Raw genomic sequence first — 16,698 nt, 5'->3', positions numbered from 1 at the left:
TGTTTATTTTTCTGCTGTGATCTAGACTCAGGAGGACTGGGAAAAGGTGAAGAAGGGCCCAGTGGGAAGGAAGCTGGAGGAAGACCATCAAAAACTGGTTCAATCAAAAAAGGCTGCATTTTTGGCAAGTCTCAAAGGAGCAGGACACAGATAGGTGGGTGTTCGTCTGGATGTGATACTGAATATCAACATTATAGTATTAAAGATTAAAGCATAATTCCTGAATGAAGTTGCTTCGAACTTGCAAAGGCCCAAAGTACATGTAAAGTTAAAGAAAAGCCTGTTTCTGTCTGTGTGGAGCCCAGTGAATAACTCAATGTTTTTAAAAAAAAAATTTTTTTATAACTTTTATTTGTAGAATGCAAGTCACATACCAGTGTATAGAAAAATTCAATGCCTTTTTTTTCAACATTTTACGAACTTAGATGAACACTGCCCCCCAGACCCATGAACCTCTTGTATAATTTAAGTGTTAACCTTGGCATAGCCTATATTTATTATTGAGTTGACCAAAAGAATGACAGATGCCTGCTATAGAGATACATAGTCATGAGTCATGAGGCTGGAGCCAAACTGACACAGGGTGTGGGTGGGGTAGCCTACACCCTGGTCATGTCCCAAGTCACCTGCAGGGCCAATATATAGAGACAAACAGCCTCACACAGTGAATACCTGATAAATACATGGTGATTATATGTTTGTTTGTTTGTTTGTTTTTCTTTAGGTTCTGGTGTTGCCCAAAGTAAAGGATGTGTTTCCAAAGCCTTCATCATTCATCATTTAATCAACAGAAATAAAATGCACTCTAGTCTGTGTATGAAATAGCATGTTAATGATGTTTCCTCCTCGGACATCGCATATTTAGTACGAATGTCAAAGCAATGTTGGGTGCCTGATCTGATCCAGAGTTTTCCATCCTGCATGTGCTACTTAGATGATAAGTAAGGGTATTAACAGTTCAACATTTCATGTCAGTTGTCTCCACCTGCTTCTGTTAGTTAAAGTTAAACATGTGTAATTTCCGAGTGAGTGAATGTGTAGTTCTGTGGACTGTGGCAAACAGCCAGAGAACACTGACTACAAAGGAAGCAGGAAAACTCCACCCACATGAAGATAAAAAAAAAACTGCCTCACTGACAAAAGTGGCTTCATGTAATTGAAGTTTGAATTCCTGCTGTTTAGAAACTTTGCTGCTTATTTTGTGCCATAATCTATATACTCACAATAAAATGTGCTCACTACAGTAAGTGATTAAATTACATAATTAAGACCTATTTGTGTCAGTGTCCTCTTCTTAAACTACAAAGTTTTCCGTTTCATTCTTCTCCACTCCTAAAAGATCTGACCTTATTTTGCTCATGAAACTGATACCACAACAGATATGTCTTCCACCTACAGTAATTAACATTTAATGACTTAAGTTATATCTACCCTCTGTTAGATTTCTGCAACATCCAGATGCTGTTTTACACTGAGTTTATACTGATCATGCTCAAGTTTATATCAGGCCTTCAGGATAGTTGGATCGACACAGGAAACCTGTTACCACAGATAATGGCGCGAGCATGGCACTGTGCTAAAAGGAAGAGAGCAGAGAAGACCTTTACGCACATCTTCAATCTGGAAAAATACATGTTATCAGTCATGTTCGGAGTTTAACTGAGCTTCTATTAAAAATGCTTGCTTATCACATGTCAAAGTCCTGGTTTTTCAGTATAGCTGGCTGGTTGTGTTACTGGAATACTATGGTACATCAGTATAGGGTGCTGCTGCCTCACTCATCAAAGTCCATAACAGGCTGGTTGTTACTGGAAGTCACATGTTAGGCTACATCAGTGTAGGGCGCTGCCTCACACTGATTTTACTTTCTCTTTCATTCTTACATTGCGGCAGAGACGTTCTGTATAAGGACTTTGACTGCAGCGATGGTGAGTAGCAGCTTTCTCCTGGTACTGACACTATCACGACTAAACTCTGTGTTGAAATCCTGATTTTAATCATGTCTTGTGTGATTTACCTAATTGTTGTCATGTATTTTCCCCAGATGACTGAGGCTGAGCAGAAGAGGTGAATGAGCTGATTCTGCTGCTCTGCAAGTTATCACTGCTGTGATGTGTTTGTGACTTACAATGAAACTTTATTGGTATTTTTTAGACAAGAAGAATTTCTGAGAGATCAAAATGCTGTTAGAGAAAATGCCTTCAACATCATCGTGATGATGCTGGATTTGTATAACCAAATTCCAAGAAGTAGGCCTACTAAACATTTAGTGGATGAGGTGGGTTAGACTGGATTTTATTTTTTAAATCTTATACGTAATTTTATGATTATAAATTTACATGTGTTATTTTACAGATACTTCACTGCATCTTCTTCCTGGGACAAGTCAACAAGATCCGCTACAAGGAAGAGGAAATCATCAATGACGAGGAGATGTTGACAGAGTTGAAGAAGGAATACCCTCGGCCTTTTAAGTTTTACTCCACTCAGCTGCCTAAGCGGAGTCCATTCTCCTGTGTCATGGACATGGTAAGATATTGATCTAATATGGACTGTGTGTTACACTGTAGAACTTCATTTTTCCTGCCTTTTAATCAGACTTCATTTCTACAGCACCTTTTATACAAGTAAATAAAAGTAGTTTACAGAAGACCGAAAGGCTAACAACAAATATTAAAACAATTCATCATCAGATGTTTGCAAGAAAAATAAAATAGTAGAACAGATCAAATTTGTTGACATAAATCAAAAGCACCAATACTGGAAAAAACAAATATAATAGTACATACTGTATAAATAAAGAGACTTTCACTCCAAGCTAGAATGATAAATTCAGCTTTGTTCAAATGTTAAAGATGTCACCTCTTACAGCTGCTCTCACAACACCCTACATTATTAACCTTCCACAGCTCAGACTGATTGTCACATATGATAACAGTATGTAAAGTGGTGCAAACTGAAATGAACAGCAACACATCATCACATTTAGCTCTATTGAAAAGTGATTACTGGTCACCTTTTCTTTTTCTTTTTTTTCTACCCGACTTACACATGTGTTTATTTTTACATTGTTATGTTTACATTATCTGAATGTTAAACCTCCAAAATGATTATCAAATGAAAGAAAATTTAGCTAAAGCAAAGTAAAGTAAAGTAAAGTATGCCTTTATTTATCCCACGACAGAGAAATTTGCAGGGTTACAGCAGCAGTACATACAAACAAACACATTCACACATGCTGTGCACACTGTGGTGGACTGGTAAAAAAATATATAAATATAAATTTTTATAAATATAGGGCAACCAAGATATTAAAAACATATATTACAATGTATACACACTGCAGGTTAAAGGAAACACCAAAATATCCACAGAAAAATCCAGGCTCAACATTGTTTAGTTTTTTACTCGCATTTTTGTTCTTTTGTGACTCATTTCTTTATTTGAGCCTTAAAATATAGTTAATATTTAATGTTTTTGTTGTTATTGCTTCTGAGCCGTTCAGTTTTGTGACACAAGGAAAACATGAAAAAAGACCATCCATTAGTTTTGTGTCAGACCCTTTGTATCCACATGTGAAGACTGGGGTCAGACTTCCGAAACCACTTGGCTTAATTGTCCAGCAGCTGTAAAAATCTTCATATGTGTAACTACTTCCAGATTGTGATGCTGGAAGGACCAGAGAATGAAAACCAAATAAAGCAGAAGCTGAGGGATATCGTCAGAGACCTAAAAGTGAATAAGGACCAAACAGTGGAAACTCTGGAAGATATCGTCGCACAGCTGAGAGAACGAATGGATCTGGGCCAAATAAAGGAAAGTCTGATGGATATCATCAGACAGCTGGAGGAGGAACAGATAACTGTGGGCCAAATACAGAAAAGTCTGAGGGATATCATCAGTGAGCTGGAAGGAAAAATGAAAGTGGACCAAATAAAGAAGAGTCTGATGGATCTTGTCAACAGGATGGGAAAGCAGTTTCTGATGTCTACCACCATGTGTGTCTCTCAGCCTCCCAACGGTGCTAACACGTACTACGGAGTCTCCATGTCCACTACAGGTCCAAATCCTGGAAGAATTGTGATAGCTGCTGCCTGTTTGAGCAATTGGGATGGTTATGTAGCTGAAGCAGTGATGGCCTACTCAAGGGAAGAGAAAAAGAAAGGGAAAGGGACAGATGACAATCGAGATTTTAATGGAACAATCACATTTCCAAAGGGTGTCAAATGCCAGGCCTTTAGTCTGTCCACTGGAGATAAAATGGATCCTTGCAAATCATGTGGGGAATTATTTGGTTTGCAGACAGATGAAAAAAAGGGCTGGGTTTATGGCAACTGTGCTGAAGCTGAGAGCCTGAGCAATCTACTTAAGAATGAGCAAGTTAAAAATCAAATCAAAAGAGAAGATTCTGAGTACACACCTCAGAACAGGCAAAGGAACAGAGAGAGTATGATTGAATACCTCAAACAAACACTAAGTACAGTTCAATTCGAGAAATGGCGCACTCCGACCTACTACACTCCACAGAATGAATAGTCTAAAGGAATACTGAAGTAAACTGGCTGTGATCTCTATATCATAAAGTGGTCTGATATAACCTGTCAGGAGGGCCATATTACTGTAATACTTTTCTGTACCCTGGGCAACAAGACTCAAGGGCCCACCCCAAAGCAATGATCACAAAGATCACAAAGTCAATAATATTATATTTCTAATAAAAATAATATTTTTATAGGCTACTAACAAATCAGGCCTCTGCATGAACCAGTACAGAAGTACGTACAATGGCCTCATTGTATTGACAGATGCACAAATGTTTCACATAGTTTTGTGCAATAGATCTGTCACAGAACTTACACAGAAATTATTAAATGTTTCAATGTGTGAAATGAAGAAGATAGTGCTAGTCTATTCAGCATGCAAACATCATCATAAGGGACACTTAACTTCAAACCAGTGTGTGTGTGTGTGTGTGTGTGTGTGTGTGTGTGTGTGCAATTGTGCTACAGTTTGAAATTCTTGAATATCACCACCATTGCCATAAGCAGGCAACTACTGTTATGGAAGAAAAGTAATTTCATTTCATTTCATTTTCCTTTATTTGTTCGAGAGGGACAGTGTACATTAATGAACATTTTAAAAGGATAAAATGTAAATGCACCCAATTATAGCCAATAGGCTAATTTCCGTTGGCAGTCCCCCTGCCAGATGGAGCATGGCAATGAGACCTATGATAAAGGTATACAAATTACATTAAGACAAATGGCACAATATCTACAACAGCAACATTACACTTTAGCCCCCACCCATACGCACATATGCACAAACACTATCCAATCCACAACCAGTAGCCTACTCCCTTTACCCCTCAACCACACAGTAATGTATACATCCCCCATTCAGACAGGGGAATATTCATATCAACAACAAGAACAACAAGTACATGTCAAATTACACTTAATTAATTAAGCCATGTACTACAGGGGATTCAGGGACTAATGTTCACAAATTTGGTTTTCTATTAACCATTTCTTTAGATTGGCTTTAAATGCACCGTATGAAATGGACTCTCTTATGTTTTGTGGTATTGTATTCCACTCTTTGCCTGCCCTACAGGAAAACACTGACTGACCAAATAAAGTTTTTCTAAATGGAATCTCGCAATCTCCTCTAGCCGCCCCTCTTGTACCACTTGTTGCAGGTGATCTGAATTGTATAAGGTTGCAGAGTGGAGGCGGAGCTAAACTGTGACGGATTTTGTATATAAGGCAGCAGTTTTTGAAGAAAACCAGATTGTTCCAGCTTAGAAGCCTATATTTTTTGAGGATTGTGCAATGATGGAAGGTTCTTGATTTTTTATCCAGGATTTTGAGTGCTTGCTTGTATAATGATATTAACGGGTTTAAAGTAGTGGGGGTTGCAGTGGCCCAGGCGGGTAGACAATAGTTAATATGAGATAATATGAGAGAAAACATGTACATTTTCGCAGCTTCTGTAGACATATGATTTCTGAGGTGCCTGAAATTTCCAAGTGTGACTCTGAGAATATTGCTTACTTTTTTTACATGATGTTTAAAAGTGAGATTACTGTCCAACATAATACCTAGATATTTGTATTTGTTTACAATTTGGATTCTCTGTCCAGAAATAATAACATCAGGCTCGGTGTATGATTTTTTTGTTTTGGCAAAAAACATAGCAACAGTTTTGGATGAATTAAGTTGTAGATGGCAATTGTTCAGCCAGTTTGATACATTTACCATGACCTTTGTAAGCTGTGAAGCAGCATCAGAGTGGTCCTTACCTTTTACAAAAATCACGGTGTCATCTGCATACATAATAACCTCGCAGCCTTGGCAAACAGTTGGTAAATCATTGATATAAAGACTAAAAAGAATTGGACCCAAGATTGAACCTTGGGGGACACCTGTGATGAGATCTTTAAAAGTAGATTTTGTATTTTGTATTTTAACACACTGGGATCGGGTAGTGAGGTATGATTTAAACCAGTTGGACGTAAACTGAGAAAAATTAAGGGCCCACCCCAAATCCATACACTGTGGCATGCAATGCAAAGTCAACAATTTATGCTGATGCACTTCTATATTCTTCTATTTTATGGCCTGGGCCCTTTACAGGTGCTGGGCCCCTGGTGGTTAATCAATGGCTTGTCAGTCAATATAACCAATCAGTCAGTCAATCAATCATAAAAGATCCTCCACTGATAGATCACTGCTGCTCCAGCTACATTGTGATGTGAACTTTTGCACTTGCTAACAGTGAAGATCATGTCAGTGATTATAAACTAAATATGTTAATGTCTTTAATTAAGCAAATGGATGATGCAAAAACTGCGTTGGTCATGTTGATGTTAATAAAACCAAACTTAACCAAAGCTGATGGTTTGTTTTCATTTTATCAACTTTGTCACAGTGGCATAAGTAAATGTATGTGTGAGTGAGATGACAGATGAAGCATAATGAGACAACAGGTTGAAAGGTGGGAGGGTTCAAACATCCACTGCTAGGATGAACAGTCATACAAACAGGAATCTTCTTGGGCTCTGCTCAACCTCATTCATAATAAAGAACTTTCAAAAGACTGACTGTAAATCTGATGTCAGATATAAAGCCGTTTGAACTCTGACAAAAAAAAAAAAATCCAAACCACAAAGAAAGAGGCAAAAAAAGATAGGAGTATCAGGAGTTAAGTTAAGTACCTGTGTAACACAACATGAACATAATGAATCCAAAGCAAATACTCTGACTTATTTATAACTCAACGTCCTGATGTGAGGCCATTAAAGTTTAGATAACTTAGATGCATAAAGGGCAAAGGATAATATCCTTTGCCCTTTATTGATGAGTAACTACTACACAATAGCCTGCAAGGAGCCTTAGACATTTTGGTACTAGGCTACCTGTTTCTTGAATTACTCAGAGGGCAAATTTAGTAATTCATGGAAACTCATGGAAATATATTCTATAATTTTAAACAAGCTTTAGGGATGAGACGAAGACTCTGTTTCACATATATTAACTTTAAAATGTAACTGGCTATAAGTGCTGGTTATCTTTTGTAAAAAGTTGTTTTGCAGAAAGATAGTTACAGAGCAAAATGTTTAGGTCACTTAAGAAGGTTTTTTTTTCTTCTAATCTGTATTTTTTATTCTATGCATTGTAGGGGAGGAAATATTCATCAATATTTAACAATATCTCCCCAATACGTGTCTTGTCTTTCCGGTGTTTAGATGAGGTTTTCAAAATAAAGTAAAGCAAATACTCGTTTAATCTGACTCCATTTAAAAATAACTTTACTCTTAAATATTGGTGGAATTAAAAGTTAATCAATCATTTAAAATATAAACACTTTAAGAATCAATTCTATTGTTAAGAAAACAGGAATCAATCTTAGTTCAGTGATGGTATAGATTATTAAAACCACTCAGTGACCTTCTTAACATAGAAGAACAGCCCAGACACCTACTGTAGGTTGAGATATTCAGAGGTCATAAAATATAACTCAATGGTTAAAGGACATGATGCTCAATCTTTTTTATTCAACTCAGAGGTTAAGGGTATGAATGTTACCAAATGAAACTTACCATATAACTAAAGACCAAACAAATATCCAATAACAGATTCTCAACTATTTAGAACAAAATCTCAAGACAATATTAGAAATAAGATTAACATACCAATTTATTGAAATATCCAAAGTAAAAATACAATCAACAAATTCTATGACACACCTAGTGTGTGGGAGCTCTGGTAAGCATCAACTCGAAGTGAGGTTCTTGCTCTTTCCCTTAAATACCCAACCAGAACAGAAACACTTCTAATTCACATAACAATTGGGGGTAACACTTTATTTTAAGGGGTCCTTGTTCCTGTGTATCTACCTAATTAATTACAGTGTAATTACCTATGTAACCGTATGTAATAACATGTACTTACATTGTAAATACATAGTGTATTTTGGTGTACTTACAGGTCCTTGTTACACTTGTAATAAGAAATGCTTGTGCAAAGAGAGAGGCCACTTTGGCATTTCTTATTACAAGTGTAACAAGGACCTGTAAGTACACTAAAATACACTATGTATTTACAATGTAAGTACATGTTATTACATACGGTTACATAGGTAATTACACTGTAATTAATTAGGTAGATACACAGGAACAAGGACCCCTTAAAATAAAGTGTTACCCAATTGGGACTTTGCATAGAGACACCATTCACATCTGGAGACCTTTGATCATCAGGGGTCTTGACAATAAGTCACCTAGATCCTATCACTTCTCGCACTGAGACCAACAGAGTGAATCAAGTAAACAGAAGGTGTTACATTTTAGAGTGATGAGAAACAGTTCCCAAATGATGAGGTTTGAGCCTAGGTGGTTGATTAGTTTACAGATAATCAATAAGGCAGAGAATGGTGACATTCAGTCTAGAGAAAAGACAACATTTCAGGGTGGGTGTCTGACTGTCTTACAGCATCATTCTATTATCAAATAGATTAGCACTTTTTGTCTAGGGCCAGTCAGTCATATATTTGAGGGGGAGGTTACAATACCTCTGGTGTGAAATAGAGTTTCCTGTCTGTCAGAAAATCTGGATAAATACGTGTTTGACCAGCAGTCCACAGCTGGCTGGTTGTTACTGGAAGTCACGTGGTCGGCTACATTATTGTAGGGCGCTGCCTCACACTGACTTTACTTTCTCTTTCATTCTTACACTGCAGCGATGGTGAGTAGCGGCTTTCTCCTGGTACTGTTATTATTACCAGTAAACTGTGTTGAAATCCTGCTTTTGTTTCTGTCGTCTGTGTTGTATCTAATTGTTTCATGCATTTCCCCCCTGATGACTGAAGGCACCGCCAACAAGGTGAGTGAGCTTCTGCCGCACTGCAAGTTATCACTGCTGTAACATGTTTATAACTCTTTAAAATTATAGGCTATTGTAACTTAATTCTTATTTCCAGGGAGGAAGAATTTCTGAGAGATCAAGATCTGAGAGAAAATGCCCTTGACATCATCATGATGATGCTGGATTTGTGTAACATAACTCCAGGAAGTAAACGTTTAGTGGATGAGGTGGGTTGGTAAATTTGAAAAAAAAAAAAAGAATCTCACATGTAATTTTATGGTAATAAATTAACATGTTGCTAAACAGATACTTCACTGCATCTTCTTCCTGGGACGAGTCAACAACATCAAATACGCCCCAGACCAAATCATCAGTGACAAGGAGATGTTGGAAAACCTGAGAGCAAAGTACCCTCGGCCTCTTCAGTTGTACTCCACTCAGCTTCCTCGGAGGAGTCCATTCTCCTGTGTCATGGACATGGTAAGATATAGATCTAATATAGACAATTTAGCACTATATATAGCACACAGAATCAATAATTCACAAATGTTTGTGAATGTATGTATGAAATGTTCCCTCACTTCTACTAACTCTAACGATTGATCTTCATTTTACAAAAGATTCAGTGAGTGGCAGTTTGCAGCTGTAACATCTTGCTAACATGTGTCACTGTTTCCAGGTTGTCCAGCAGAAAGGACAAGAGAATGAAAACCAAATAAAGCAGAGTCTGATGGATATCCTCAAAAAGCTGAAACCAAGGTTTCTGGTCTCCACCAAGATCTGTGTCTCTCAGCCTCCCAACCTTCCTGTTAGGTACTACGGAGCCTCCATTTCTGCTAATCATAAAAACCCCAGGAATATTGTGGTAGCTGCTGCCTGTTTGAGCAACTGGGATGATTATGTAGCTGGAGCAGTGATGACCTACTATCCAAAGACCCAAAAGAAAGACTACTTTGATGGAACAATGAAACTTCCAAAGGGTGTCAGGTGCAAGGCCTATGATCTCTGCACTGGAAAAGAAATGCCTCCTTGCAAATCATGTCAGAACTTGTTTGGTTTGCACACAGTTGAAAATCAGCGTGAGAACTTCTATGGCAACTGTGCTGAAACTGAGAGCCTGAGCAACTTACTGAAGAATAACCAAGCAGTTAAAAATCAAACCAGACGAGAGTCTCCCACATGCACGCCTGCGAACAGGCAGAGGGCTGAAGAGAGTCTTCGTGACACACTTAAGGCTGCACTAAGATCACTCCAGTTTGAATGGGACAATCAGTTCTACACCCCACAATAGTGTTGAACAGGGAGGAATATTGAAGTAAACCATCGGCCGATCTCTATCAGATAGTGGCCTGATACCTGCCAGTCAATGTAACCAATCAATCAATCAATCATAAAAAAATCCTCCACTGATAGATCACTGCTGCTCCAGCTACATGTGATGTCACTAACAGTAAAGATCATGTCAGTGATTATAAACTATGTGTTAACGTTTTTAATGAAGTAAATGGATGATGTAAAAAAAAAAATGTGTTGATCATGTTGATATTAATAAAACCAAACATAAATTGATGATTTTTTTTTTCATTTTACCTACTTCAAACTTTCTCAGTAATAACTTTATTTATAGCACCTTTAGAAATACAATTACAAGGTGCTTCACAATAAAAAAACAACAACAATTAAGCAAGTAAAAGATCCAGCATCAATATAAACATAGTAAAGCGAAATAAAAATAAAATACCAGGGCAATTAAGAGAAGGCCATATGATAAAAGTGAGTCTTAAGAAGAGTGAGAGGGCCGGCTCTAGGCATAGGCGATATAGGCGGTCGCCTAGAGCGCCAACTGCTGGAGGGGCGCCGCCAGTCAAGGGGAAAAAAAAAAAAAAAAAAAAAAAAAAAAAAAAAAAAATATATATATATATATATATATATATATATATATATATATATATATATATATATATATATATATATATATAATAATAATGATTTATGTCCGCTGCGCCCCCTCACTTAGTGTTTTCTGTGTAGAAAAAAAAAACCCAAAACAAATAAATAAACAATGACAAACATGTTCCTAAATTGTGTAGGCCTATAGTCACACACACACAGCAGATACCTGTCTGCAGCAGGAATGCTCTCAAGCCGTTTTCTTGTTAGAAACGCCACATTTTTAATTAGATGTGTGGCACAAATGCCGGCGCGTCTGCGCGACCGTCTCGATATGTTTTTTTTTTTTTCATATTTCGGTCATTTACGCAGTAGAAATGTGGTTCAACTACTGTGATTGGGAAACTCTCCTCTTTCAAATACGCACGGCCGCACGCCCTTGACGACCTGTCAATCAAAACAACAACTGTGAAGCGCTTCGAAACAGCAGAGTCGTTCAGAGGGAGAGGGAGAGAGAGAGAGAGGCAGTGAGGATGATGAGGTTTAAAGTTCTGACTAATTTGATGAGGAAGATTATGAAAAAAGAGGAGAGTAGAGATTTCAGCCTGCTCAGACAGCAGGGCCAGTGGCCACAGCTCCAGATCAGCTCCAGCTCTGTATTCAGACCTGCTGAGCTCTCAAACTAGTTGTTTTTTTGTTTTTGTTTTTTACCTCTCAAACAGTACCACAGTGGCAACACATATAGGATACATTATAGGCTAAATATTGTAAATTTTGTGTGTTTTTTGTCTACTTAGTTGATATTTGGAGAAAATCTCTCATTTAGGGCTACACACATCTCATGAAGTTGAAGTCAATGAAGTCAATATTTAGCTTCTGTTATCCCACATTTGAGACATTTGGTGAGAATGACAGTTAGGCCTAACATTTATGCTCAAAAAGCAATTTCACAATTTTTTTTCTGCACTTATCGCCTTATATCATACAGTATATTCCACTGCTTTTGTGAAGCCCAGACTTTCGTATACCCATTTCAAGCACCACAACAGTTTGTTCTCATGATTGTGAAGAGACTAATTTTTTCATGTCTTCACCCAGGATTTACTCAATGCAATTTTACTGATTGTTGTGCAAGTTGTGTATCTCAGGGTCAGAGGGGACATAGAGATACACTGCTATGTTATCGTTATGATCATTATGATCATTGTTGGGGGGGGCGCCTGAGAGTAATCTCGCCTAGGGCACCAAAATGGCTAGAGCCGGCCCTGAGTGAGAGCGTGATACGACAGATGAAGCATTATAAGACTACAGGTAAATGACAACAGTCGTCAAATTTTAGTTCAAAACTTAACTGATTTTGACTGAAATGATTTTACAAACTCACCTCAGAACAGATATGAAAAATCATGACACAGCCGCCTGGAAAATGGAAGAATTCACTGGATGGATGGATAGATGGATAGTAATAAAATAAAACAAACAGGAGTTTACTTTGGCTCTTTTCATCTCTCCTCACAACATCATTCATGAGCAGGAGCTCTGATGATGAGAAAACAGTGCCTACTCTAGTATTCAGGTCTGAGCCTTAGACATATTGTGAACTGGAACAAATCAGCTTCGTCAGTGAAAGAAATCAGACAGTGAAATAACTTCTACTGCATGTCAAATATTTCAAAGTAATTCTGACTGAAATTCAACTTTTTCAAGTGATTTAAAATTTTTTTTATTTCAGTGACACAGATTCACCACTAGATGGCAGCGCATTCTTTCATTCAACCCTAATGTGTTTGGACTGTGGTGTGGGTTTTAACCCAGATCCTTCGACTTTTAATGCCAGACAGTAAATTACAATAAAAAACATAAGCAAAAGACTAGAGTCAAGACAAAGAATGACCTTAAAAACACCAGTATAAGAATGACATTAATAAAGGGTCCATATAAGATAAAGAACAACATTAAAACCTAAGTAAAAGGCTTAATGAAAATATGAGTTGACACAAAACATAATAAACAATCAATAGATATAGATGATAGAGCATTTTGTTGATGATAGCTACTGCTGGGATATCAATACCTCTTCTAGTGCTATAAGCATTGTATTTCATAGAATTTCATCTTGAACATCCCTGACACTCAATGTGCTTTTCTGTCTACGAATGCCAGTTCTCAGAATAGTCGCTAGACCAACATACTGCTGGCTGTGGCTTCATGTTTACTGGGCAGACATGAGAGGTGTATCAGTGTCTGAATTTAGGGTGAATAAGTATAAGCTATCTCCCGACATGTCAAACTTGATCTTTAAAATGTTTGAATTAGGGGAGACCGGGGATGGTTGTAACACTTTTTGTCTCAGCTCCCATAACCTGCAGAGTGTTCATGGTAGAGCTCTCAAAATTTGACACCGTGTACCCTCATTTGTCCTCTATAAATAGCTATGCCTTAAACTCCTCAAACTATATTACAGAATCCACTATGTCAAATGCAAAGAGTGCCACTGTTACAGCCTACCCCACTACTGGGGTTGTACACAACCTGGGGTAAATTGTAACGGTGAGATTAAGAACTAAAAACTGAGACCAAACCAAAAAAACACACATATATGTAAGTTTATTGTGCATGTTCCAACACTAAAGCATATTCCCATGGTTCAGTATGAACAAAAAGAACTCATCACTGATGGTTAAATGAAGAACAGTGACAGTGGTGTGGATCCTCAGAAGCTGTCTTAGTAATACCAATGAAAGGTGAACATGTATGAATGTAAACCTTCAGCAGGAAGTCAGAAGTAGTTTATAGTCCAATTCAAAGTCCAGGAAAGATGGTTGACACTTAATGACACTTTATAAAACAACAGGGTTAGATAAACAACAAGATAAAAGGTGTAACAACCATCCCCACCCCCTGTCAGCTATTGTTAGCTGTAACAGCATGGTGGTTTGAAATAAACATTGATGAAATGATTCATATTTTACCTAAGAACTTGCTCTTTCATCTTATACAAGTTACCTAATTCAAACTTCAACGGTATCAATACTAGTCAAAATTTAGACTTGGTCCAAAATATTAGTTTTTGACCTAAAAAAATGTTTTTTTGGCTGTAAAACCTACACACTTTGACACAGCCATGCAAATTCACATGCACTGTCAGGGAGTGAGTGGGTACACATGATATTAATCAGATAACTCTAATGTTATCCCTTATTGGTAAAAGTGATGCTGTTACAACCATGCCCGGTCTCCCCTATAACATTTTGATTACAGTGAGGTCAACCAGGGCCCCCCCCCCCCCTCTTCTCAGAGTACACCAGAATGCTTCACTCACATTTTAAAATCACAAACATTTTCTGGGGGGGATGCACCCAGACCCCCCTACAGAGGTTTAGCTACTCACCTTTTTCACCCCCTCTGGGTTTGCAATGCATCTTCAGGTATATGCACTCCAAAATTTGGGCTCTAAGACCCTGGTTAGCCACCCCTACCCCTAGTTGGACAGGTCTGAAGGTAGAGGCCTGACAAAGTGCAATCCACTTCTGCAGGTTGGGGTTGGACACAGTCAACAACCCAATTCAATGAAGTTACTATAAGCACGGAGAAAAAAAAGTGCTGGAGCATGATATGTTCACATGATGCACCCTTCACATTTCTGACTGCCCCCTCACACAGTATATGCCTGCCTAGAACCGGCCCTGAGGTCAACTATAGGCTCTAATGTTTCCCTTGTATATAGTACTGAGCATAGGGATTTGAAATTTGACAACAATAATAGAAACACTGCCAGAAATTACTATGTTGTACAGTATAGATTTCAGTTTAGTCACTGGGCACTTTATCAGATTGTTAGTAACACAGCACCTGTATTAAACCCAACCTGCTCTGTGTGTCTAACCCCCTCACTTCTTTTTTAATGTCCACTGCTGCTTAGTAAGATGACTGCAATGTGATATAAGTTAACAGAATCAGTAGACCCAGGGACCGACCACTGACTACACCTGCCCTCCACACAGAGAGCACATGGCAGCCAACCCACTCGCTTTTTATTGAAGCAGATTTATGGGCAGATGTACATGATCATATCATGTCATATCATGTCTTTATTTTCACTGAGACCTGAGTTCAGGTTGATACTGTGCATTCAGAAAGTTACAATATGTAACAATTATTTAACAAATAAATAGTGAGTAAAAGCAAACTTGCGAGCTTCCCTATTTCTTGCGTATTTTTTTATTTGAATTTTATTGATTTAACTTTCTGTTATTCATAGATTGTAAGCAATTTGACCAGTTTGCCATTTTATCAATTACTGTTTTCTGATTTTTTTTCCCTTTCAGTACCTTACTTTTTCCATATTATTTATATACTGCATATTTATAGTTTACATTTATTTATGCATTTTTTTAATCCTTACTCTTCCTTTTGTCTTCACTTTTATTAGATTTTTATTACGCTATCCAAAAATAATAATTATATACATGTAGAAATATGGATTGAAGTCATGTTAATGGTACATGGTTTTATTTTAATTCTCCTTTGCCTTTAATTGTTGGTTTATTTCAAAGGTTCTTACAAAGATGTGGAGATATTCCCTTTGATCAGCCACTGAATTTACAAAGTGAGTGTCAAAGTGAGTGAAATTACCTCTCAACACAAACATACAAGTGTAGATATCTTTATTGTGGAGGACGACTTGTTAACAGAGCATTAGGTGAACAGTGGCCAGGTTGAATCAGACACTGTCAGTTGTTAAAGACAGTTTATACGAGTTGCACAAACAAAGGAAAAACCCAAAGAACATCTTGCGTCATGCCACATATGGTCGTGATAGTACACAACACAGCCCTCAGGTCCTCCTCCATTTGGCTGCCCACTAGCCCAGTAGGTAAACCTCACAGGATAACCATCAGACCACATCCACGCGCCTTCTTTGTGGGTATCGCTGAGTCCGATCCAGGTGGGTTCCTCAGCAGGGTCAAAGTTCTTGATCAGGGTTCTGACAAAATTATCTTCATCCTGACTGTAGATGGTCACCAGGTTGGCTCCTTGTGACAAACAGTTGACCTCTGCATCAGCCCAGGTCATACGTGAGGCAACGTACTTGTAGCAGCGGGCGTTGAAGTTGTACCAGAACATGGGACAGCTTCCACGCTGCAGCTGCACAACAGGTTCACCTGGAGGAGACTCAGCACCCAGAGCCAGACCAAACAGGAAGAGCAGCAGGATCATGATGGTGTCAGAGTCTCTCTCTAAGTCTTTGGAGAATGATGCAGGGTTGAAGTCTTGGTTGGAGCTTTCCTGCAGTGTTGGATGTAGGAAGATCAAGATTGCTGAAGAAACATCTAAAGGCCACTTTCTTTTATACGAGGAGTCAGAGAGGGAGGAGGGTTGAAGTGTTGATGTGTTGTCACTGGTGAAAGGTTTTTAAAAATTAACATGGACTTTAGAC

The 16,698-nt window shown here is 38.0% G+C and overlaps 3 protein-coding genes and 1 pseudogene across 6 annotated transcripts in view; 3 read left to right on the top strand and 1 right to left on the bottom strand.

Moving 5' to 3' along the window:
- LOC146979201 (uncharacterized) overlaps positions 1 to 1,270 on the top strand; it is a 44,048-nt gene extending 42,778 nt beyond the window's left edge. For 2 of the 4 annotated variants that reach the window (XM_085792345.1, XM_085792346.1), the window contains exon 3: positions 725 to 1,270. In XM_085792345.1, coding sequence (XP_085648471.1) covers positions 725 to 825 — 101 coding nt within the window. In that variant the 3' untranslated portion in view covers positions 826 to 1,270. Of the gene's footprint in view, positions 1 to 25; positions 159 to 724 lie in introns of all 4 variants that reach the window. The other 2 variants (XR_015037162.1, XR_015037161.1) reach the window with 2 other exon arrangements.
- Positions 1,271 to 2,158: 888 nt separating this feature from the next.
- Positions 2,159 to 4,536, top strand: LOC146979200 (uncharacterized). The gene is made up of 3 exons (XM_085790262.1): positions 2,159 to 2,278; positions 2,356 to 2,529; positions 3,661 to 4,536. Exons 1-3 carry the CDS (start codon positions 2,216 to 2,218, stop codon positions 4,534 to 4,536), a joined length of 1,113 nt encoding a protein of 370 aa, XP_085646388.1. The 5' UTR covers positions 2,159 to 2,215.
- Positions 4,537 to 9,428: 4,892 nt separating this feature from the next.
- Positions 9,429 to 10,717, top strand: LOC146979199 (uncharacterized). The gene is made up of 3 exons (XM_085792347.1): positions 9,429 to 9,595; positions 9,675 to 9,848; positions 10,048 to 10,717. Exons 1-3 carry the CDS (start codon positions 9,539 to 9,541, stop codon positions 10,657 to 10,659), a joined length of 843 nt encoding a protein of 280 aa, XP_085648473.1. The 5' UTR covers positions 9,429 to 9,538; the 3' UTR covers positions 10,660 to 10,717.
- A 1,794-nt stretch (positions 10,718 to 12,511) lies between these two features.
- On the bottom strand, positions 12,512 to 16,478 carry LOC146979198 (lactose-binding lectin l-2 pseudogene; annotated as a pseudogene).
- Between the last annotated feature and the right edge of the window lie 220 nt (positions 16,479 to 16,698).

The sequence above is a fragment of the Trachurus japonicus genome, chromosome 11 (assembly GCF_045865225.1).
Source record: "Trachurus japonicus isolate A0001 chromosome 11, Traja_1.0".
Taxonomy (NCBI): domain Eukaryota; kingdom Metazoa; phylum Chordata; class Actinopteri; order Carangiformes; family Carangidae; genus Trachurus; species Trachurus japonicus.
This window is presented reverse-complemented; position numbering and strand designations above follow the sequence as displayed.